At 38.4% G+C, this 26,620-nt stretch overlaps 1 protein-coding gene across 2 annotated transcripts in view; it reads left to right on the forward strand.

Annotated features, from left to right (window-relative positions):
- Positions 1 to 26,620, forward strand: part of LOC145393766 (coronin-1A-like) — a 61,019-nt gene that overhangs the window by 32,999 nt on the left and 1,400 nt on the right. Inside the window, exons 9-12 of one of the 2 annotated variants that reach the window (XM_080267814.1) lie at positions 648 to 765; positions 1,039 to 1,163; positions 3,609 to 3,722; positions 6,840 to 7,010. In XM_080267814.1, the coding sequence (XP_080123940.1) occupies positions 648 to 765; positions 1,039 to 1,163; positions 3,609 to 3,722; positions 6,840 to 7,010 (528 nt within the window). The remainder of the gene's footprint in view (positions 1 to 647; positions 766 to 1,038; positions 1,164 to 3,608; positions 3,723 to 6,839; positions 7,011 to 26,620) is intronic. The other variant, XM_080267815.1, reaches the window with a different exon arrangement.

The following is a 26,620-nucleotide window of genomic DNA, read 5'->3' on the forward strand; positions in this document are numbered from 1 at the left end:
AAGGGATGCATTCCTGCATAGGAGAGACTCAAGTAAACTGACTAGAAATATTTGAGGGAAATTAAGAAAACTCTGCTTTGGCATTTCTGAATTTGATGCAAAACTTTTCCTAAGTAAAAGTTAAGCAGCACTTTTGCATGTTTAATTCTAAGAGTATTAAAATTTTGAAACATTGATGAATTATTGTGATAGATAGGGCACCTTGAGATGCAGGTGCAGTGACCCTCGATATTCTTGAGTACAGTACTTGAAATCACACAGTTGTTAGGTAGCACAAGGTTTAGCATAATAGATCTGTCCATGTCTCAAGAACTTGGTTGTATATGTATCTGTTAATCTCCAAGGGCATAGTATAGTTTTAGTTAGGTGTACATGTTGCTGAACACAACTCTTTTTTTTATTGCTGGCTAAAGTGCAGCACCTTCCATATGGTGACATAATTTCCATTTTATGCTTGTTAATGGCAAGTGATTTTATTCTGTTTAGGAAAGAGTGAATGGGAAGGATTAGATATAGCCTTCATTAACTCCTTCACCACAGTAGTAGGGAGATCTCCTGAACTTAAACGGTTAAATAGCAGCAGTATTTAAATATAAAGAGAAATCACTATTGAATGGGTATTACACCTGACCTTCTATGTATGGCAGAGTGACCAGTTCCAGCCCGACCTGTACCCCGACACTGCCTCCCCCACGCCAGCACTCTCAGCGGAAGAGTGGATGGCTGGTACCAACAGAGGGCCAGTGCTCATGTCAATGAAAACAGGTGATGCAGGAAGACTTGATCTCATATTTTCATTGGTCGAGAAGGCTCCGTAGCACCTTTTCATTACCAGCTTGTTTGTGTGTATGGCATGTTAATGTTCTCTTACATGTTTATTAAGCAAAAGTGTTGGTATTGTCAAAATTTAGATATCCTACAAATGAATGTTACTGTGTATTATTTAAAATAGACTGTTGAGGAGAAGAGAGCTGAAATGTGTGATGTTGATGGATGGTGATGTCAGTATAAAAAATATTAACTGATAATTTTTCTCAGGCATGACCATCAAAACTCACCGCCCACTGCCACTAAGGCCCTCAGAATCATCCTCTGATAAAAATGCAGACAAGAAGTATGCCTTCCTTTCTAGGGAGACACGACCTGACTACAGGCCAATGGAGGTATAGTGGTGAAGAGATTACAGTGATGATTGTAATTATTATAGTTTTCTGGCCAGTACATGAATGCAAAATGCTATTCATAATTTGCATGTTATTTATGAGATTTGTACATTGATATTTTTTGTGCTAATACAACTTTTGAATTGAATACAAAGTAGCATTTATGATGGTATACAAGAAAGTCTTTAAAGTTTACATTTTAACCTCCCAAACTGGTTCATCTTGTATTCCTGATAAAAAGTGTGAACCTTATATTCGTTTGGTATAAGTTGTCAGTGTGGGTGACAGCATGCATGGTGACATGCCTCTACTGTACATCTACCATGCTATTAGCTAAACTTATCTGCACCAGTATTTCCTGCTGAAGTTCAGTTCCATAAAAATGATAACATAGAAATTACAGTACAGCCAACCATCTGCATAAAGAATATAATCAATGAAACAGTGTGATGTTAGATAAAAAATTATTGAAATTGTTTTAAAGAGGGTCTGTAGGATTAAAGCAAGTCTTTGTTTTACAATTGAGAGGGCTCTCCCTTATGCTAAGGAATCTTTGTAGTATGGTTGTGAGACCTGGGCAGTAATGGAAGAAGATATTTGCAGGCTCAAACATGCAGAAATGACAATGATTAGGTGGATGTGCGGTGCGTCCCTGAGTGTGAGGCCTAGGGGGGCTCGGTTTACAACGGGAGAGTTGAGGGGTAGGATGAGATTGGAGTGTATTGGTGTTGTGATGATGAGAGGTAGATTGATATGGTTTGGGCATGTGGAGATGATGGGAGATGATAATTGGGTGCAGAAAGTGAGAAGTGTTAGTGTTCAGGGTTGGGTTGTGAGAGGTAGACTAAAAAAAGACTTGGGACGAGGTCATTGAGTGTGATCCCCCGGATAAGGGACTGAATAGGGAAGCTGCCAGAAATTGAGCAGCATGGAGAGCTGCCATTAGGTGACCAAGGCAGAAGCATGCAAGGATGTTGGAGTCTTCAAAAACGATATGAAATGAAACGATTGTTTCATTTCATATCGTTGACATACATCACTCATGGTGATAGCATGTATCCCGCAAGCGGTGTATATATATATAGATATGTATGTGGTAGGTCGGGGTGCTCACCATCCACTCACTCGATGTAATGCTGCTCTCGGGTGTCTGCCCATTCCTCTCCTCCCTCCATTCCTTCCTTCCTCTTCAGTCTTTCTTTACTTCATTCTTTCCTCATCCTTCTGCCTACAGGTGACTTTAGACTCCCTCTTTTGTCTTTCTTTCCTTCATTTTTTCCTCTTCCTTTTGCCTACAGGTGACTACACTGAGTGATAAGCCGAATGGTTTCCTGTACACCAGGAAACCATTTACTATGCTGGGTGGTAACCATATAACCAAATTATGGCGCCAGGTGGTTTAGTGGGTAATTATGGCGCCCGGTGGTTTAGTGGGTAATTATGGCACCTCAGTCGGATTGACCAGTGAAGGTTTATATTGAAGAGGTGGTTGAGGTTTATTGCTCTCGTAATGCCACTCAGGGATGAGTGAGGCTGGCCGCTTAAATGTCAGGACCAACTTGCTTAGCCCCGGGCTCGTACCCTCCTCATGGGGCAACGTAGGATTGGATGATGGATGGATGGATATATACATGTAGATATATTCTATGACGCGCCATGAGGAGCGTAGGAGCCCTGGACTAGGCAAGTTGGTCCTTAATTTTAAGATGAGAGTGACCAGCCTCATTCATTCCTGAGTGGCATTATGTGAGCAATAAACCCCAACCACCCCTTCGATATAAAACCTGCACAAGCTTCATCCGATTGGAGCACCTTAACTACCCACTAAACCACCAGGAGCCATAATTTGGTTATATGGCTACCACCCAACTTATGGTAGTAAATGGTTTACTGGTGTACAGGAAAACATTTGGCTTGTCACTCATTGCAGAGACACCCATAGGGAGAAGAAAGAGGAAAGAATAAAGGAAAGAAATAGAAGAGAGGAAGGAAGGAAAGAAGAAATGAAGAGAGGAAAGGGCAGGCATCCGAGAGCAGGACTACAACGAGTGAGTGGATGGTGAGCACCCCCACCTGCCACTATATATGCTGTACATGTATACATCATTGTAATGTGGAGAATTTTGTCTGAACTGGATCTGAACCTCACATTTTACAGTGAATATTGGGAGTTATCTGAATTACAGTTATCTTGTATACAGTATGCTACTATATTGTTCTTTTTATTTTCATAACATGGTGTGTTTTGTACAGAGATATATCATATTGGTACCATGTGTGTGTGTTTAAAGTCATAGATTCATGTAACTTTTTAAAGTTTTTAATTTTGTTTGAAGATTCTTTTTCCTATTAACTCTAACAACTTCACAGTGACAAGTGGTCTTATTGCATCCATATATGGATGTTAGCTTAGTGGTTTGACATAACATATTGCTCTGTATTGAGATGTCGCAGGTGCGGATGACCAGCACTACGGATAAGGACCTCAAGACCTCCACCAATCTTGACACAAAGTTCCAGGCTCTCCAAAAGCTGTGGGGATGTAACGTGAAAAACATGGTCAGTTGCTTAAAGAGTTTTTGTGGATGCAAGTACTCCCACTTTCATGCCTTTCCTTTCTGTGTTTTCTGACCTCTACCTCACCTCATCTTTGGCAGGGAGGGAATTCAAGATGATGACAATGACCTTACAGCATCTTTCCAATACTGGAAGCTTGTTTGATACTCTTACTGTTTCTTGAGTTTTCAGGAATTTGGTGGTTATGTAAGTGGCATGATATGGCAAATATTTATGTGTACAAGTATTTAGATATGACGATAATGTCGGTTACTGTCAGATTTTGCTTATGGATCTGTTTTTGTCTTGAAGGTGTTGATGATGGTTTGGTTGCATATGAATTTGTGCTTGTTTTGAAGATTACTCAAGTGATTATGTAATGAGGCAGTTGCCTGGCATGAAAAGCAAACTTACAAAAATACAAAAAGTGTGTACATGTGATAAGGCTTGTGAAGAGGAACCAAGTATCTGGTGGTTTGAATGGTTTGTGGGTGAATGTGTGTGAGGAGGAACCGAGGATCCTGTGGTTTGAATGGTGTGTGGATGACTATGTGACCCATTTCACTTGGCATGGCATTCTGCTCTCATACTTTCTCTTTTCCTGTTTCTTGATCTTCCCAAATCCTGTTTTTAGGTTAGAAAGGAGCTCAGGATGATGATGATGCTCTTAAAGTGCATTATCGTTCCTAACTAGTCTCAGTTATTATACTGGGAAGATGTTTGGTGCTTTTAATATTCCTTGAATTTTCAGGAATTGGTTCTTATATGGGCACCCACTTGTGGCAGACATTTATTTTTCCTAGTAGCTAGCCATATATATATATATATATATATACAGTATATATATAAGATAGATAGATAGAAATTTATATTTCATGCAAAAAAATTTTTAACTTGTTTTTAATGCTTATTCCTTCAACTTATTTCATGCCTGGACTCATAATTCATATTGATTTTAGTGAATTCTGTAAGGTTATTTGGGGAGAATTTCCTAAATTTTCCCATTTTCATTCTTAATTGAGGGGTGACTTTTTTGTTTCTCTGACGGTCAATAGTGCGGTAACCATTTGACGTATGAGAGTGAAGTATACATTTTCAGGTGTGTAAATTCAAGCTCTTGAAATCTACAAGGCAAAATATATCTTGGTGTCTTTGTGGTAGGTGGGGGCGCTCACCATCCTTTTACTCGATGTAGTGCTGCTCTAAGGTGTCTGCCCTTTCCTCCAGCCTTCTTTCCTTCCATCCTCTTCTGTCTTTGTTTCCTTCATTCTTTCCTCGTCCTTCTGGGTACAGGTGACTCTACACTCCCTCCTCTGTCTTTCTTTCCTTCATTCTTTCCTCTTACTTCTGCCTGTGGGTGACTACGTTGAGTGACAAGCCAAATGGTTTCCTGTACACCAGGAAACCATTTACTACACTGGGTGGTAACCGTATAACCAAATTTTGGCTCCTGGTGGTTTAGTGGGTAATTATGGCGCTCCAGTCGCATTGAGCCGGTGAAGGTTCACATCTAAGGGGTGGTTGGGGTTTATTGCTCACGTAATGCCAGTCAGGGATGAGTGAGGCTAGTCACTCTCATCTTAAATGTCAGGACCACCTTGGCTACCCTTGAGCTCCTATGCTTCTCATGGGGCAACATAGGACTGGATAATAAATGAATGATAAAAGTTGAAAAGTCAGACCTGAAATGTGGCTGGGGGGGATAGTCAGGGTGAGAGATGTACAGTTTTTATGGGTTTACCCCTTCAATACAGTGACTTCTTTTCTCTTTTACTCTTGCTGCTGCCAGACAATTTTATTCAGCCAAACAAATGCCTCGCAGAGTGAGGGGGTATGTAGATCAGTGCGATGACTTTTATCCTTGCTGTTTAGACAGTTTTATTCAGCCTAAGTCAGACCTCTCATAGTGAATGGGATGATAAAAGGTTGTGTCTAACTACTCCACAGTATGAAATCTCCCTTAAACTAAATTAAATCATCTGGTGATAACAAGGGCATGCAAAAGACATCATTTTATTACAAGGGGCTAAGATGTTTTAACTGCCAAGGTTATGTAGGACAGTTCTTCAGCCAGTGATATCTAGGTTGCACACCTTTTCCACCTGAAGTCTGATGATCTCCATCATTGTACTTCATGTGTTGTAACAAATCATTCCTCACGGCATTAGTTTTACTTTTTTATTTCAGTATTAGAAGGGTGTACCTAGATGGTATATGCTTAATAAGAGAGAGAAAGGATGTAGAGAGTGTGGTGAAAAGGACATACCTTTTATTGTCTGAAGGTGGGAGAAGGTGTGGTTTCCCAAGAAAGTGGGTGGCTATATATGGTAAATGGGTATGTGAGAGAGTGAAGATTGGAAGTTGAAAAAGTTAAGTTTTTGAGTGACAGAAATATATTGGTGATGTATGTAAAGGAAACACATGACCAGGGTTTGACACTTCTTTTTCGGCTTAATGTTGATTGAATGACTCTTTATTAAGCCATATTTAGGTGTATGTACTGAGTAAAAAAAAAAGTGCAAGTGTTTATGCTTGTGAGATGGAGTTATGGTTTTGAAGGTCAAGCGAATTATGAGTGATTGCATGCCCATTCATTAGGTATGCTGTTTATTGTCTTCCTATTTTTGTGCTTTCTTGTTGTATGTTTATGGAACTTACTGCTCCCCATCTTATAGATGAGATTCTGTGGTTATGCTGATGGTCTCTGTATTTTGCCTACTTCGTCAGAGTAATAGGAAGTGAGATGGTGATAGTTATTAAATTTTATTTATTTTTTTTAAAGAAGTAAAAGTCATAGTTTGTAAAGCACAGATGCAAAAGTTATATTGTATTTCTAACACCTGCATGTGTACTCGTATTGTTCAGATACCATGGTTTGGGATGTTGGTATAAATGTGAAGCCTATCTTGACATAGTTTTTGAGTAAGGACCTACAAAGTTATTAATACTCCACTGTTTATGAAGTATGTGAAGCATATACAGTATTTTGCTTACTTTATGACAGTAAATATTTCCGAAAACTGCAGAAAGGGTGTTACCAGTGAGGAGCTTTCCAGATTTTGCATGACCATATTTTGTATGTCCTTTCCTAATACGGTATCTGTATCAACCCATCAACAGAGTGACAATAAGGAGCAGTGTTCAAACAGTAGTGGTGGTGGTGACAGTGAGAAGGCCAAAAATTCCATCAACCGCCTCAATGTCAAGCCTGGAGATTCCCCCACACGACTGCTTGGTCAGGAGAAGGAGATGGAAATACTCGACAAACCCTCACCCAAGACTGAATCTGAGGTATGAGCATTGAAGAAATTAGGTATACGGTACATTTACAGTACTTACATGGTTTCTCTCATCGTACCTCTTATTGTTCTGTAAAGTGAGCTACAGGTAGTCTTCAGTTTTAAGATTCTGTGTTAATTCATTTCTTAATTTCCAGTTGCATGTAAGTGGATGGAAGAAACAGTACTGTACTGAAGATTTAGAGATTAGTGATTAAGCATGAGTGGCATTTTTTTTTTTTTTTTTTTTTTTTTTTTTTAACACTTGCCAGTTTTTTCTTCTTTAGAGTCTTCTGTGTGATGAAATTTTATTTTAGTTACCTCAGGATATGATATTAAATATGTGAGACATCCATATTGTGAAGGGCTTAACAGGCCTCCATTAACCCTTTCACTTCATTATGACCTGTATAAGCCGAGAGTAAAACTATCTGGTAGAAGTAAGAATGAAATAAAGAGTAGTTATAGTGATGGGGCTAAATCATGAAGGGAAAATTGGAATTTTCTTGCCTTATGAGCTGATTAGGGCCTGTAAAGTGATCCAGACTGCAGGTTTATTCATTTTGCCTCTACCTTGTCCAGCATTTTAACAGAGTCATACCCCCTATACTGTACTTTCACATTAAGTAGACCCAGTTTTTCATCTTTTTGTGGCTAACTTAACTCATGGGCAAAATAAGACAGTGCTACTACTCTTCATTATTTCTGTGGCACTGCTTAATGACTCATTAGTCATCATGCTCATGTTAATATTGTCTATCCATCCATCCATCCATCATCTAAATCTGTGCCGCCTCATGAGGAGCATAGGAGCACGGGGCTAGGCAAGTTGGTCCTGACATTTAAGATGAGAGTGACCAGCCTCACTCATCTGTGAGTGGCAGTATGTGAGCAATAAACCCCAACCACCTCTTTGATATAAACCTACACCGGCTCAATCCGATTGGAGTGCCTTAATTACCCACTAAACCACCAGGTGCCATAATTTGGTTATATGATTTCCACCCAGTGTGGTAAATGGTTTCCTGGTGTACAGGAAATCATTTGGCGTGTCACTCAGTGTTGAGTCACCCATAGGCAGAAGGAAGAGGAAAAAGTGAAGGAAAGAAAGACAGAAGAGGGGGTGTCAAGTCACTTGTAGGCAGAAGGAAGAGGAAAGAATGAAGGAAAGAAAGACAGAAGAGGGAGGAAAGAAGAGAGGAAAGGGCAGACACCCAAAGCAGCACTACATCAGGTAAGTGGATGGTGAATACCTCCACCTACCACAAAACAGCTGAGTATTGAAGATAGAGAGATGGAGGTTTTAGACCAAGTTAATTTAAGAGTATATTAAACCTCACAAGAAGTTCAGATGGACCTTGTTGGGAATTGCACATATATGAACAGTATTTACTCCATCCTGTTGGTTCACCTTACCTCTAAGTTTGAAAAGGTTGCTCCCATACCTTGATAACCCCCCCCCCTCCCCAGTGTACCATTAACTCCTTCAACCCAGGGATGTGTCATACCTTACTTTTGCCCTCTACAGACAATATCACTCAGGTTTGAAGAGATTTTTCAGACTGGAATAGTCGTTATTATCCTGTTCAGTGTGAAACATTTTTCCCAAGTTAAATAAAATTATCTGAATGTTGCAAAAATAATGCAGAATAGGATGTCATTGTAGTGAAAGGGTTAATGCTATAGCAAGTGTTATAGGAGTGATTGTTTTAATTCCTTCAACCTGAGGACAGCCTATACAATATACAGTAATCACTCCAATATCCGGATCAATAGAGCCATCAGTAGGTTCGGATATTGGTTTTGTCCGGATATTGGGCCCCAGCTTATGGACTTGTACTTACGGACCCTAACACAGAGAAACACCTATACAACTCCCTCCGGACATGCATAGCACCTATTTAACACCCAAATCACACCAATAAGGCACATAAATGACTGAAATAAATGCAATAGACACATAAAATGTGGGTTTAGAAGTATGTTCATACATTAATAAACATTCTGGTACTTATGGACTCTAACCGAACCTAACCTAACCGAACCTAACCGAACTCTGATAAACACATTCCTACTGCACATGCATGAGGTAAGTTTAGTATGGAAAGAAGTACAGTATGACACTTTCTGGTAAGTATAGTATGGGAAAAAATACAATATGAAACATTCTGGTAAATATAGTATGGAAAATAGTACAACATGAAACATTTTGGCTACTTACAGCAAGTCCCTGGCCACCTCGATGAATAACCGCCTCCTCTCGGACTCTGACAGTAAGAACGATTTCCTGAAGCACTTGCACTACACTCTTCCTGAAGTCTTGCACTGAACTTAGTCACTAACACACAGAAGTCCGTTCTTTTCACAGTGTTCACTTTAGTCCAAATAATGTTCCATTAAATTTAAGTGTTGCACATTAACTTTTCCCAAGCCATGGCGAAGAGCGTAGGTCTTGTCGCGGTGAGAGACAGGCGGGAAGTGGGGAGGATGCAGCGGCGCTCTATCGGACGTCGGAGGAATGACGAACCAAAACAATGCTCTCACGCGGCGCGCGCGGCAAGTTCAAATTACGGACGGCAAAAAATCGATTTTTTTTCCAATTTTTTTGGATTTTCGGACCATTTTGGGAATGTTTGATCCCAGGACGATAAGGTTCGGTTAGTGGGGATGTTCGGTTATTGGGCGTCCGGATATTAGAGGGATTACTGTATTTTATTCATGTTGCTTTCAGATTATTTGATTAAACTTAGAATGGATCCTTAATAATGAAGAGGTGAATTAAGACTGTGTTTAACCTCTCAAGTTCAGAAAGCATCTCCTGAAGCTGAGCCAAGGCTGTTGAAAGTAACAAAAATAATATAGGAACCTTCATTATCTGGATGAAGAGATTAAATGTGTTTCCTTTGTTCATTGTTTATGAAATTATGAAATCATTCCTCTTCATCCAAGGTTTTCATCTTGTTATATAAGTTTTATCTATTTATTGCTCACATCTGTTGTGGCTTCTTCAGTTACAAGCACACAAGATTCAAGATACAGATTTTGGGTTTATGATCAAGCAGTCTGTGCAATGTTATGAATTCTGCAGAATGATTCAGTCACTCCTTGCATTACCGTATGTTTAGTTTCTTGTGCGACCATACATGTACATTATGAATTTTTGTTGCAGTTTTCTGAAATGTCCATGTTTGTTGCATGAATGCTTAACATCAGTATTTTTTTTCTTTTTTTAATAATCATACTCAAACTTCTTTTAACTTCTCTGTTACATTGTCTTCTTTGCCATAATTCTCCTAATATTCTGGAAGTCCTCATGTATGCAGTTGATAACTAACTGCTTAATTATACTGAGGGACTTGATTTGTAAGGAAATTTTGACAGCTGCTCATTTACGTTCTTGTCACCCGTGAAAGATGGTGGTATTTGTGAAATCACCACATGAGATATACAATGTCATTACCCTACCCTTTCATAAATGGGTAATAGATACTGAACATTCAAATTCCATTAAACTTAGATTTACTATGCCGTATGTATTACTTCATTGTTTTTTCTTCCTTTGAATGCTTATTTACAGTGTTGTTTGTACAGTATCTTGTCTTTCCTGGTGAGTTTGCTGTCCATCTCTTCATGTTCAGCAGTTCGTGGTGTTTATTGAGATAATAACAACACAGTGCAACTTATCCACATGTTTATTCTTTCTTTGGTGTATATTTTCTGATTTGTAGGTAATTTGTTCATGCCTTCGTGGATCATGAAACTGGTAGAGATTTCCTGTTGATGAATTAAATTACTTGGCTAACTGGTAGTGAATGAACACAAAAAATCATGTTTAAGCATCATCTTGCAAGTAGTGTACATGGTCTCCAGTGGCAAATATCTCCAAATATTCTAATTAGTTGCATTATCTGCCAGATGTCTTAATCAGGCATGGAATCGTTCTCCATTTTCTTACACTTTTCTTATCTTTAAAGAGTGTTTTTGCCTGTTAAGGCAGTATTTTAGGATTGCCAGTGCATGTTCTTTGCCAGACTAACTTGTATTTATCATTCTGATGAGTACAATACTATTTGGTTAGGTTATGGCTATGTTAACAGAAATATCTAATTTTGTGGATGCTAATTTCATGATACAACTGTGGTGTTAAATACTTTGACCAAACTTGCTTTTTCAAATTCTCATTTTATAATCAAGCAGGTGCATCTGATATGGCAGGAAACTATATTGTTAATAAGTTAACATGGTAATGAACTTTGTCAGAGAGTTTCTGAATGCCCTGTATACATTCACCAGGCCCTAGTCAACCCAGAAAGCTTTAATGTTTTCATTTAAGCATACATTTACACTTTGTAACTTTCCTTGTTCAGACACATCTTTTCATGTGCTGTCTATGACCATAGCGTGTAAAGGGAGTGGATGGAGATATTAGCTACTTCCATTATGGTTTACGTTGTAGCAGTGATGAACTGAACCTTGTTGGTGATGCAGTTTGTTGGTTTAATATCAGCTTACAAATGAGCTGAAGTGGCTAAGAAAACATTCGAAGTTAGCGTTCTTTTATAAATGAGCATTATAAATTTTAACAAGATTTTTTATTTCTTTTTTTAATGCTTGTTTTGGTTTAGCTATTTAAGTTTCAGCTGCTGTTTTTGTAGTTATTATTTCTTTTTCATTTTATTTTTTGCAAAACTACTGGTGAATAATAATGCATTGTTGCTGAATACCAGTCTTACGGTATGTCTTAGTATACCACCACATGATGCCAGTGTTGTAGAGTGGGAATTGTTTGTTGTGCACTGTGGCTTGTTTGTAATGACAAGTATTTGCTTTCACTCATGCATGCCCAGTACATTATAGTTCACTGAACCTTTACAAACATGTGTAGCAACAAAATGCAGTGTGTCTGATTACTGTACTGTATTTTACTTCCATTGTTTAAAGTTGCAGAACTCTTCTCATGGATATTAATGAAACTGATATGAAGATTTTAGCATTTCCATGTTACTAAGTGGCTGTGTTAGCACTTAATTATTAGTTCGGATTTTATGAATGATTTGAACACTGGAGGGACAAACATGCTAAGTTTATGAAATGGATTAAGTTCATCGCTTTTCGTTTGTTATTTTTCCAGTGTTCCTTTTTTTTTTTTTTTTTTTTTTTTTTTTTTACACATTTGTTTTCGTAATCATAGTTAAGTCATTTGAGATTTTTGAAAATTGAATATAAGTATGGAAAACACAGTGGATTGTTTATTTTGTTTGTAGGGTTATGGAGCTTCACATTAGCAAAGCAGTTAAACATATTACTGTAGTATACCTTAAAAGGTTACCAGGCACTGGCACATGGTAACCAAACTTTGGCTGAAAATTTAGATATTTTATTGAAAAATATTACTTATGGTGCCAGACTAATGTAGAAATAACTATTTTAAACGCAGCATTAGTTATCTGGCAGAGTGGGTTGGCGCAGTGCTGTACTCTTATCCATCCATCCATCCATCCATCATCCAATCCTATGTTGCTACATGAGGAGTGTAGGAGCCCAGGGCAAGGCAAGTTGGTCCTAACATTTAAGATGAGAGTGATCAGTCTTACTCATCCCTGAATGGCATTATGTGAGCAATAAACCCCAACCACCCCTTGGATATAAACCTACACAGGCTCAATCCGATTGGAGCACTTTAATTATCCAGTAAACCACCGTGCGTGATAATCTGGTTATATGGTTACCACCCAGCATAGTACTGTAAATGGTTTCCTGGTGTACAGGAAACCATTTGGCATGTCACTCAGTATAGAGTCATCCATAGGCAGAAGGAAGAGGAAAGAATGAAGGAAAGAAAGACAGAAGAGGAAATGTAAAGTCACCTGTATGCAGAAAGAAGAGGAAAGAATGTACTCTTATGTGAAGTATAATCTGTTTGTCACAGTTGTTGCCCAGTGTCTAGTCCCAGAACTGTTTCAGGTGACTGTTATGGAAGTGCCTCCAAGCCTATTTGTTTCTACCCACTACTCAGTCCTCCTGCCACACAAAGCATCCTTCCTACAGATACTGTATTACTTTTACTCCTGTATATCACTTTTACATTCTTCCTCACCTTATTCTCCTCCTTTTTTATTCTGTAGAGTCTTTCTGTTAACTTTCTTTCTCCTTGTGTTACGTATGTTCAGACCATTTCAGTACATTATCTTTTATACCACTTTTACCATGCCTGATTTCACTCTGCTGTGCATTTACACTCGATGATTTTTCCAAATATCTCCTGAGGTGACTTTACCACAGGTCCCCTTCAGGTAGCTTATCTCTGCTGTTCTCAGTTATGACTTTTCTTCTTCTGGCATTGTGTGATTTTTCTTTACCACTACATATTAAATTTGGCATGAATGATTCTTTTTACAGTACCCATGCGTCCAACACGGTAATATTGTCATGCATGGGTCCCGTGTTGGACCAAAAACGTGTTGGACAAACAACAGAGCTTATGGGGAAAAATGAATTATGTCAGCAACCCTAGGAAAAGTCACCCTAAATACATACCATATACCTATACATATTTTGGTACTACTGTAATTATAATAAATGATACTGTACTGTGAATGATAACTAACCTTTTAGGATAATGTTGGTGGGCTTGCTGGGATTGGAAGGTGATATCCGAGGCTGTAGGTAGTCCTACTGGGTCCCTGGAGGATGGCTGCTGGCGTCACTAGCGGGTAATGGGTGCTGCTCCTCCTCAGCCTCCCTCATAAATCCTTTGAAATTCCTCTCCCCTTTCTTCTGCCTCTCGATGAATTCTAGCTTGGTGGCCTGAGGGAGGTGCCGCCGCTTCTTGGGGTTCTCAGAAGGCTTCGTAGGCATCGTGAGCAGGGTAAAATGCAGTAGCAAGGGCAGAAAATGCAGCGAGAAAAAAGCACCGTCCAATGCGAATTATGCAACTGAGTGGCGCTGTGGCGGGAGAAATTTAAACAAAACATCACGTGAGAGCAGAAGTGTTTTTCATTGGGCGACATCACGATCTCGTCACGATAGCGGGCAGGGGAGGCTACTTGATCGGAAGTTTTGATTGGCTGTCAGCGTCATGGGAATGTCCAGTATGACCGTGTTGGACCAGGGGTGATTGTGCTAGAGGCGAACTCTGCGGATTTCGCCCACTTCTCGGAGCTTCGTCAGTGTTATGCTTACGCACCCGTTTTACAGTACTTAAATCATATTAAATCATACTAATTTTTTGCTCCATGCTGGACGCGAATTGTGCTGGACAAACGCGTGTTGGATGCGAGGGTACTGTACTTCCTTCCAGTACTGTCATTCCTATTCCTGATCACCGGTTTCAAAATACCTGCCACATTCCAACTTCCTGAACCATCCCTCAGACTTCACTCTCCATTTACCACATGAACTAGCCCCCACCACCACACACACTTATGTCAGTGCCCACATTAATTTATGGTTATGAGATTTTGATATAGTCTGAGAAGTCAAGAGTGTAATCAGAGGGAATGGTATTATTGAGGAATGTGTGTGGAGTGCATAGAGTGACTAGGATATAAAATACAGTAGTATGATTTATGGAAGATGTGGATGAAGAAAATCTGTTTATATATGTCAGAAGCAAGAGTGCTTAGGTGGTAGGTTGGATAGAGATATGGATGTAGATAGGTTGGTGAATAGGGTATATGTTAATGCCTGTGAAAATGGAAGGAGGGATGGTAGGCCAAGAATAATGTGGATGGATGTGGTGTGTGTGTGTGTGGGGGAGAAAAATTAAAGAGAATGTGAAAGTTAATGAGTCTAAGGAATTGACAAGAGATCAAGTTTGGTGAATTATGTGTTGAGGAGCACATGCCAAAGGTTAGCAGCCCTTTTTCATCTTGATAGTTGACAAATTAACCCTGGCAAGTGTGTATGAAGCTCACTTCGTCTATGCTTCACTTGTCGTCTGCTGCTGTCCCTCCTGACCCCGCTCCCCCACCTTCCACCGCTCCCCATCCTGAATTTGTTGTCCCTCCTCGCTCTGCTGTCCCTCCTCACTTTGCTGTCCTTCCTCTTCCTCTTCCTCTGACTCCCCTGCTACTGGTGATGAAGATAACTCCCCTAAGTATTCTGTCTTCTTCGTAAAGAACTGCTTTATCTTGGTCTGAGTGGTTTTCTTCTTTCTGTTCTGCAGCATCAAGTTGTAACAGTTTAGATCTGCCATCACTTTCCTGGCCAAATTTTGTCTGAAAATGAGCCAAATTGCTCAAAATGGGGCCAAACTTCCTTTTCGATTATTATAGTTCGAATAAAACCAGTTTAAGCAAGAGACAAATAAAAAATTGTATTTATGCATAAACTGCCACACGGTCTATCAGCACGGGACTGCCCAAGGCGCACGTGGGTAATTTGAAATCATCACGTACAGTATGTGTAAAGTCGCGTTAAATCGAGAAACCCTTGTTAGTTAAACATATCTCCTTAAATATTTGCTCGTGTTAAAATGAAAACGCGTTTTTTAAACTCGCGTTAGTTTAGAGGTTACTGTGTATATGTATATATATACACATACATATATCCACCGATTGTGAAATTAATGGATCTTGATTTTGACTTTCTTTTGTATATCGTCGTTTAGAATGGACAATTTTTGCAGTCTTAATGCCTTTAGTTTCTTCTTAGAAGAAAAAAAAAGAAATTGCATACACTAAACATAACCTTTGTGCATTGTCTAAGCCTGCCTGCCCTAACAGTCATTGCATTTCACTTTACATTTCATCTTCATGCATTTCACCTCTTTACTTTTTTCATTTCTGAGAGCATTGGTGGAGAGGGATCCCTTTATATGGTAGCACCTGTATAACTGAGCCACTTTGATACCCAGTTATACAAATGTTCATCATCTCACCCCCCCTATCACCCAAAAGGAGGATGCTGAACTGTGGGAAGAGGGCAACTTCACCTTTCAGTCCACTGGATTCACATTCATATGAACCTGGAGTTGCAGCTACTGCTACTACTGTTATCTTTCATACCACATAACTGTACTATACATCTTACTTTGCATCATCAGTAGCTTCCATATTTTACATTCTGACATTTAATCATCCTCATCTTTGACATTTGATTACATCTTGCTCCTTTTGTGTCTGATTCATCAGCAACAGGTCTTTGCAGTATAACGCTCTTTCTGTCACCTTTGGTCATTAAAACTATTCGGTGACTTGTGCACTAACTATGAACATCAGCTCAAGATAAACCCCCTCCAGCAGTCAGTCATTGAATGAATGTTGTAGATGTGTGGCAGTGCATTTTGAGGTGTAATCCAGCTTTAATTGTGACAATTTAAATGTGGCCAAGTATTCTGCCTGAGGGTGCTGAAGTGGCCAATTACTACACATTTTATCTGTCTTTTTATAGCCGGTTACCATCCACCATCACTCCCCCCTAATCTTCACAAATAAGCAATAATAATACACAATGAATGTTCACAGTTAGCTCTTGTAAGGACTGCCTACAAGAATGTTTTGAGCTACTAAGACAAAAGTCTTTTGGGTCACATTTGTTGTAACATTGCTCTGGTTATATTTCTTTCATATATCTGGATGCATATAAAAAAGAAAGCTGTTATCAGGCAAAGCTGGGTTAATGTAATGAGTGTTTTGAAATATAGTTAACTTAGGATGATCTTAATGCAGTACAGTATTATGTCTTTGTAAAGATTATCTTTATACAGTATGTTATGGTGGTATAAAGTGTAATTCACTGTTGGCTATATGTGCCTGAGGATCAGTTTAAGAATGGTTGTTCTAGCACCCGTGACCTTACTCTTCAGTGACAATTCACTTTTTGGCTATTTGTGTCTGAGGATCAGTTTAAGAAGGGTTGTTCTAGCACTTGTGATCTTATTCTCCAGTGACGTAGTAGAAATGACTAGGATGATTTTGGGGAGATTGCTTCAGTGCTGTGAAATTCACTGAGTCCTGTAGGACATGGACCACTCTGCTAAGTGTTGAACTTGCATAGTACAGTAATAGTAAGAAGAGAGAAAAATCACTTTTGACAGCGAAATGTTACTACAACAGGTAATAAAGTACACTATTGAATTTAGGATCTGAAGTTTATTATAATCTTTATTACATATTCAGTAAATGGAACATCCCTTCAGCCACGGCTTCCTTTACTTTAGGAATAGAAAAGGATGTTCTGGCTGTGCACATTGCCACCCTCTGCTGTTGCTTCTGTTATCACAATTTATGAGTACTTTGCCACTTCTGAATCTTTTGTGGAAAAATAATGTTTAACGTAAGTTTTGTCAGTTTCCTGGAAGTTTCACATACTTGACCCTTACCTGAGCGTAGTGCAGTTTTTCATATTCTTCGAAGAGAGTCTTGCATATACTGTTGTGTATTTATAATAAAATGAATCAAGAGTTAGATGGAAGTCAGTAGGGCCAGAGGAGAATATATTTTCTCATCTTTATCAACAGCAACATGATCACTGTCAGTGGTTGAAATTGGTTGATTGATAAAATGAAAAATTATCCAAGCAAATTTATTGAATAATCATGGTGATTGAGATATCAAACGAGGTTGCTCGTTTGAGAATTGAACCAGGTAAGCAGCAGCCACATGGACGTTAATTGCCAAGATAATGAACTACTTTGTTCTTCCTGCTTAGTAGGAGATACCGGTAGTAATAATTCACTGATGATTGACAACAGTTCATGTAGTTATCAGAATCATCATGATAGCACATTGGTTTGAAGGGTTTAGAAGCAGTCTTCATAAACTTGTGTTTCAGGTGCAATTTTTATATTAATGTGGCTGCTGCTATAATTATTTTTTATATCTTACAGAGACCTCTTAGGATGAAAGGTGGAAGGGCATGTATGAGAATATGATGGTTGTACACACAACATGTGTTAACTTTAGTTGTAAAGGAATGGATTTTGGATTTATGGGAATGTTTTAGTAATGTAGATATATCTGTGTTAATATTTTGACGAAGGTTTCTGATTGTAGAATTAAATCATCTGGCATTAGCCAGAATATAAAACATAAATGTGACATGATTAGTGAAAGGTTGCAATCAGTAATGTGTTTATGATACTTTTGTGAATTGAAGCATAATTCACCCCCATCTGCTGCCATGGTGACCAATCATCAAGTAGTGTTCCTTCCTTTCATAACTAGGGGTAGAAATAACACTGCCTGCATGTAATGTGTCTTTTGTAAGAGGGATTTTAAAAGGGCCTAAGCTATGTAAGGGAGATAAGGGTTTCCTACTCTCTCCTGTATTGGCAAAGGGAATTGCGTCCATCATAGCCCACACATGTTGCTAGCAATCTTGATAGTTCACGTAATGTGGAGGGGAGGGAAACTGTAGATGGGCTTGATAGTTCACATAATGTGGAAGGGAGGGAAACTGTAGATGAGCTTGATAGTTCACATAATGTGGAGGGGAGGGAAACTGCAGATGGGGCTTCCTCTCTTTGCAAATTACATGAGAAAGAGCTCAGATAGCTATGCTTTTGATCTTTCCACCCATGCTTACGTAGGAAGTGGATTCAGATGCTGGTGGTGATAATGGAAATGGCAACAGTGTTAGTTCAGCAGACATGATAGTGTGGCAAGCCCTGCAGGTGTCTTCACAGTATCTTTGTAGGAATACAGTGGTAGTTCTTTAAGTGCATGCTGTACTGTAGTTACATTGATGGCTCTTTATTCATTGACTTGAATGTATTTGTGCTTTATCCCCTAAATAGCTATGCAAGCTTGATGAAGAAAGTTGACTTATGTCATCTTCTCGTGTAGTATTTTATATTTTGACCATTACAGAAATTCAGCTGGTGTATTTGAGGGATCATCTTGATTTTCTTTTTCCTGTGGTAGAAAGAGAACACAAAATATGGTATAAGTCAGTGACTTTAAGTACTAATATTTATTACAGATGAGGACTGCGTTTGCTTTGCTTATCTTTGCAATTTTATTCCCCTGCCATATTGGAATTTAGAATTAAGTAGTTATATTTCACAGTCATTTGGTAGTTGTGTGTATATATATATATGTATATATATATATATATATACTGTATATATATATATATATACACACACACACACACACACACACACACACACACACACACTCACATACACACATACATACATACATACAGTAAAACCTCACTATAATGGACTAATTGGGGCCCAAGCCATTCTGAAAAATGTGAAATTCCGATAAAAGCAACATCCGGACTTCCCTCTGCTAACCCGGACTTATTCCAATATATCAGACATTAAATTGAACTTTTTAAACTGTTTTGACTACCATTGCGGTACTGTACTGTGTTACAACACTACATTAATCACATGGTATAATATATATAATAATATTGTACCGTACACTGATAAACTTCTTTTATGTACCTTATTGTGGTGAACATACCTAAAGTGGTCAGGCAGTCCGGACTGCCTCTGGCTTTATTAGACTTTTTCCGATATGTAGGAATCTTGTCCAGTAGCTTTTCAAGTCCAATAAAAGCGAATTCTGGTCTATGGAAGTCCGTTATATCGAGCTTTTACTGTATATATATACATACAGTATACAGTATAGTAGATGCTTGATTTAAGGAACGCCGATTTAGCAGAAGCCGGAGATAATGGAATAATTTTTTTCCGGTATTTTTTTTTCCCAATTTAAAGGAAAAGTTCCATTAAAATGAGTATACAATAATTTCGTTAAGAAAATTCCATTCCAAATACCACCTAATTTCCGAAAAAAATCCCATAAATCAAGCGCGTCATCGAGCCCATGCCGGAAACGCTCCTGTGACCGGCGGTGTGTGGTGTTGTATACGTCCCCACCAAGCATGCTGTCTTCACGTGATCCGCCAACTGTAAACAACTGCTCTGCGTGTGTGCGGTTTTGCCTTGGTATTGAGGCCATATTTGTGTTTTTTTTCAGTGAACCAAAGCTTTTATGAACCATGCCTAAGGTTTAGGAAAATAAGAGGAGAGTGAGGCTTTCTGTTGGCCAGAAATTGGAAATAATTGAGAAGTTGGAGCACCATCCCTGATGCTCCCCAGCCCCTCTGTCACCCCTGTACCACCTCAAGTGCTAATGGAAAATGACTGACAGTGACTAAACCACCCCCAGGCCTGACACAGGTTTAGGAGGGCCAGTATGGCTGCTTGTTTCAGGCATATTTCAGCAACAAGTCAGAACTCCTACATTTGGAGGTAAGCCTTACTGTATTTTACTGTCTCTGTTTACTCTACTGCAGTACTGTATTTGGTACATTGCCATCCTTACCTTATTCTTTATGTTTGCATATTTTGTTACTATGTCATTACTGTATGTATCACTGTTAACATGTACTCAGTAATGTCTGTAAGTGTGGGTATTAATTATAGGTTCAGACTGCTGGGTGTAGCATTGAGAGTTAGCATAGTTTGCTAGGTTTGGGTGCACATTGTCAGGAACTCGGCTTGACTGTTGGCTTCAAGGATTGAGCGGAAAGTAACTCAAAATACTGGAAAAGTTTCCCTTATATTGAACCGTGGTTACGGAACTCGGCTTAGTGGACAGTTCGAGAAAACGGAATAGGGGGTGGCTGAATTAGTTAATTAAATTGAGCATCTACTGTGTATATACTGTGTACATATATATATATATATATATATATACAGTATATATATTCCTGCACTGTGAGGACATTATTTAATTTTATTCTTGTTACTAAAAGATTTTATTCAGCATAGGAGTGTCCTGTGATAGTGAGAGGGGTTTGTGAAGGCTATATCTTACCCTGTCTGGTTAAAAAGACTCTGTCTTTAAACTAAAGAAAATCATGAGGGATAGCAAGAATAAATGCAAATGATGTCCTCAGGTTGAAGGGACTGACACTTCCTTTTGGCTCTAAATGTTCCACTTCTTTTACCCCACTTCCACACCCTCCTTGCATCAACTTTGACTCCTCCTGCATTTTCTGTGTAACCCTTTTGCTGCAGTGGCCATATTTAGATAGTTATCTTTCTATCTCTATCTTTCTATCTGTCTATCTATCTATACCTATCTATCTATCTATGTCTATATATATAAGCTACAGAAAATTGTCCATTACAATGCCATTATTACATACACAGATGGTTTGTAAGTCACCCAAATTTACAGTACTGGTAACTGCTGTATGGATGAAGTTGGGATATTTTGGTATTGTAAACATCAGTGATGTATAATGAGGATTGCCCCAACAGTTAGTCATCTCTTAAAATTGTCAAAATATTTTTCATTATTGAGTATTTTTTATGCATTAAAATTTTTTGTCATAAACCAGAAGCACATCTTGCTCGAAGATGTTTCATTTAAAGGAACATTTTCACTGCATAGATCATAGACACTGAAAACTGTCATTCTTTGGTGGGTTTTCTGCCATACGGTTTTAAGCTTTAATATCTAAGGAAAGCTCTACCAGGCGAGAGGGTTAGTGTTCTTTATTGTAAACTGTTTTGTGTTATTCTTCCCTTATCACTGGAAGCCTCCTCCTCACCCTTGCCTTTACCTTTATCTTTAAAACCATTACAGTACTTGGAATTTGAGGTAGGAGTGTTTGCATAATGTTTTTCTAAAGTGTGAATAGATATCAGGCTTAGACTAGAATATCATAGTCATTAGAACAGAGAATGTTGGATTTTTAACTACTGGATGCTGAAGTTACTAGTAATTATGTGCTAGAGAAAAAAGAATTGCTTTTACAGTATGCATTCCGTTGGAAGACTGTAGGGAGTATGGGTAGTTGTGACGTGAGGGTTCATAAAACTTATTATTTTCTTTTCTGATGGTGTACAGTATGTCATATTTGAGCCTGAGACAGCATCAGTGAAGTGGACTTTGAGCCACACTTTCTGACATTCATGCATCACAGTTATTGGGCCCTTTCAGCTAATGATTAGCAGACTGTTTATTTGTGTTACTGCCACCAGTAAACATGTAATAAGTCAAAACTGTTAAGTGTACCACCTACTTTATTAATGGCGCACACTGATGCTGTCCCAGGTTCAAATGTATAGTAGTATACCATGCTGTACATCTTGGATGAGAATTTGAAAAGTATATGGATGATTTGAATTGGGCATTGTGATTAAAAATCATTACAGTACTGTTAAGTGTAAATCAGCCCTTCATAATGAGTTTCACCCTTTCTTGAAATCTTTTCATGAGAGGGTAACCAGGATCTAAGCAGTTTGTGTTTACCAGTGCCTTTATTGTAATACTGTATTTGTGACACAGTGCCGGTTATCTTGTGTTTAGATAGCTGGTACTCCAGTACATTGTACTTAAGCTTGATTTTTCTTATTTACAAAGACAATATTTATATATAACTCTGCTTTACTTGGTTACCCTTGTACAGCATTGAAATGGCAAGAGAAATTCCATATAAATTAAAGCATGAAACAAACTCACAATATCACAACAACCTCACAAATTGGCAAGAAACTTGCTAGAGTGGAAGAGGAATTTATACTTTTTTATTATAGTAGGTTATAGAACCAGATGCAAAGTTTCTCCTTGTTACACGTACCCGGCATCCAGCATCGCCCAAATTCTGTTAACCCCTTCAGCTTAATGTTGTACTTCTGTTACCTTACTCTTGCTACATGTAGACTATTTTTCAGCTTAAGGGAGACTTTTGGAATGGAGGGATTAGGTTCAGCCTTCATTAACCCCGATCACTACAAGGGGCTCTCCTAAGTTGAGTAATATCATCTATGATAGCAAGAGTAATAGTACAGCACGATATTGAAGGGGTCAAGTATACAATATATAAAATTATTGGTGTAATATATGCCTTGGCTCCACTAACACACGTTAACTGCTCTCTGTTGCTTCCAAACTGGCAGTCTCAACACAGTCAGTGTGAGGAGGCGGCGGCAGCAGCAGGTGACTCCCAGTAGTCTTCATGTACTGTGTCTTGCTGCATGGATGGCAATTATCAGTGCTATTGCTGCTTTACCCTTCATCAAGCATATTTTGTACTTTTATTTTATTTAATGTTTTGTACGTCACATCAGTACTGATAACAGGGTTCTAGTGGACACCTGTATCAGTCTGGATTGAGATGATTCCATTTCTTTTTGTTGACTAGTATAGAATGGTGTCCATCAGTCTAGCCAAAAAATGGAGGTACAGTAGCAGTATGGTGCAACTGTTTTACAACATATTTAATCACTGGTTTAGGATATGACAAAGACTAGATCTTCATTGAATCCAGTTTTGGATAATGAATGAAATTGCGGTCAGCTCGCCTATAATACGCCCTGCCATAGTGCTGACAACTTGAAAGGCACTTGTTCAGGCCCTCATAGTTACCACAACTTGGTTATATCCCCCACAACATAGACTGCAAGCTTAAGTAGTGCCAGATACTGGTATGGCATTGTCTGTCACAACACGGAGGTGTCTCCCACAGCGCAGGCCATGTGACTGTTCAGAGGGTCACTGGTGGTGGTGATGGCATTGGCGATGGTATGGGTGATGGTGTGGGATGATGGCCTATATAATAGTGTGGGGTGATGGTCCAGGCAATGGTGTGGTCTGTATGTTGGTGTGGTCTGTATATTGGTATAGTCAGGGTGTTCGTGTGGTTTGGGTGATGTTGTGGTTCGGATGATTGTTTGGTCTGGGTGGCAGTGTGGTCTACCTCCACACTTCAGATTTACTTAGTGTGTGTTTTGCATTTTATCATTATTTGATACAATTAATTCCAGTTTGCAGTGGTCAGAGCAGGCTTGGGTGGGTCATTAGGGGTGACTTTGGAGAGGATCCTGACCATAAGTAATTTTTCCCAAAGGCACTGTAGTTTTCACAATGCAGACTTCCATAATGCTATTCAAGTGAAGAATTAGTTCTGGTGTAGGCAAGTTGACTGTGTACTTAGGAGTTTTGAACAGTACAGTACTCCTTTCATTTACTGACAAGTTTGCATCACTGTAGTCAGTTTTCAAGTCCAGAAGACACTGTACTGTGATGATATTAACCAGATAGTGTGCAGTTAGATGTGGCTATGTGAGATTTTCATGAAACATTGCTGTAGAGATTTTCATGAAACATTGTTGTGTAGGGTTGTGGCCATACCAGAACAGTTAGGTGTTCTGTACTAATATTTATTTTAATACAGCCTCTTTTTCTTTGAAATGTGCATTTGATTGCTTGGATATTCGAAATGTTTGTTTTACTGTGTATAAGTTAAGTTCATTTCCCATGCTTTCTTTGTCAATTAATATATGCAGGTATTTCTGGGGATGAATGCAATGCTTTTTATGTGTAAGTTATGTGGAATTTTGTTATTAGAGTATATGCTAAAAGTGTTATAATGCTCCTGATATTCTTCATAATCTGCACAGTGCTACTGTGTTATGGCTTGTAAATATAAGAGCATTGCCTTCAGAAACAGCAGTAAACTTAAGGTTTTGTACAGACATTCCTTGGATTATGCAAAGGATTTGTTTAAAGAAGGCTTTGTGAAAGTTAAAATACAGTTTATATATGGTTTATCCCTTTGATACATAGATATCTGTACATTGTAATGATGAAAATAAAAATACTTCGCACACTGTAATAGTAAATAAACAAACTGCACCAGTAATAGTAATACAGTAAATAAATAAACTACTTTACACATTGCAGTCATAATAAAAGAAAACTGAAAACATTGCAAGACCTTCCTTTGTAGTCAGATTTCTGTAACCCAGGTGTGTCTGTATTATAATCTTCTGCACTCCAAGCTTGTGTCAGGGTTGTTGTATGCATGACAGCTTGATTTTTTTTTTTTTTTTTTTTTTTTTTTTTTTTTTCCCTGCAGTCATGTTTTTATTTCTCCCCTAGTACCTGCTGACCTATCTAAGTTTGGTCATTTAATCAACAGATGTACAGTGAAGCTGTATTTATGGTGCTGTGGATATTTCCCCATGTTCATTGTCAAACCTGCTGTCCACTCTACTTCTCTTCCTCCTATCTCGTATATTGTCAGTACACCGTTATTATTGAGGTACTTTTTTTTTTTTTAATCATGTACAACAGTGTTATATTTCATTGCTGCATTCTTCGTGTGTTAAGTCATTAACCGTCTTCTCTCACTGCCTTTTTAATTAATGGCTAGAGGTTTCCCCTTCTGCTTTAACATTTATTTGCAAAGTTTTGTATTCAAACTTGAAAATTTAACTGTGCATAGTAATGTGTTCTATTTTGAATGGCTGTTCCGTTAGAGGCCATATGTATTTGTTTACTATACTGTACTGAGTACAGTATTTGTGCAAAATAACAATATGCCATACCATTTTCTGCTTATTTATACAGTAAATCCTCACTATAACGGACTAATTGGGGATCAAGCCATTCCGAAAAAGCAAAATTCCAATAAAATCGACGTCTGGACTTCCCCCTGCCACCTTGGACTTTTTTCAATATATCAGACATTAGTCTGGATTGCACCAACGGTTTTTCACTGCCATTGCAATGCTGTACGGTATTATACATTCACTACAATAATCAGATGGTACAATATATATAATAATGCTGTACTGTACACTGATAAACATGTCTTTAATTTACCATATTGTGGTGAGCATAGCTTAAATGATCAGGCAGTCCAGACCACTTCTGGTTTTATCGATGTATGAGAATTTAGTCCAGTCGGCTCCTCGATTCGGATATAAGTGAATTCCAACCTATTGCAGTCCATTATATTGAGATTTTACTGTACTCTTGCTAGTACAAAAAGATCAGTTTTTATTGAATGTTTTTGATTCGTTGGATTATCTGTCTATCTGTTGCCAGATGCCTTAATCCTGTAAGGGATTATATAGTAGGTTAATTAAGGGGTACCCTGGAAGTGTATAAACTAAAATTCCCATGCTTGGTTTGTGGTGGTTGTTGTGGCTTCTGGCTGATCTGAGTGTGAACCTGGTGGGTTGCAGGCTGAAGTTGCCATTTTCCTACAGGCCACGATTCCCCTTTCAAGGGATCAGGAGGGACCTGAGGGACGCATATACAGTGACCACTGACTGGTTATATTGGTGCCACTGTGTGGAGATGTCCCTCTGTAACACCATGGTTTGCAGTAATTAAAGCATTTAATCATTAATCAGTAACACTTCCAGTGCCAATAAGTTTGGCTGGTGTGTGTTGTGTGTATGTGCATGCATGTGCACATCAAGGGAAAGAAGTGATCAGATGTTAATTGTCAGATATAAGTGTTTTGATGTACTGCAACTAATCTAGTTACTCATTAATTCCACGAGTTTGCAGTTGCTCAGACATAAACTTAATTTTTCACCGATCATTTATCTCTTCAGCATTTGAAGTTGTGTCATTTTTGCTTGTCCATTGTTATATAAACAGCATTCGAAGCTGTGTCAGTTTTCTGTGTCTGTTGTTATGTAAACAGCATTTGAAGTTGTGTTAGTTTTTTGTGTCCAGTGTTTCAACTACAAATTAACAACATATGTGTACTTCTGAAAGTAAAACATAACAATCATATATTCATGATATTAAATGGACTTTTTTCTGTTTTATAGATTTTTTTTTTTTTTTTTTTTAAGGATAATTGATTTTTTCCAGCATAGTAGTGTTAAGTTCTTTCTCTGAA

Source organism: Coenobita brevimanus, chromosome 25, assembly GCF_032717465.1.
Source record: "Coenobita brevimanus isolate Jiangsu-jjx chromosome 25, ASM3271746v2, whole genome shotgun sequence".
Classification (NCBI taxonomy): Eukaryota; Metazoa; Arthropoda; class Malacostraca; order Decapoda; family Coenobitidae; genus Coenobita; species Coenobita brevimanus.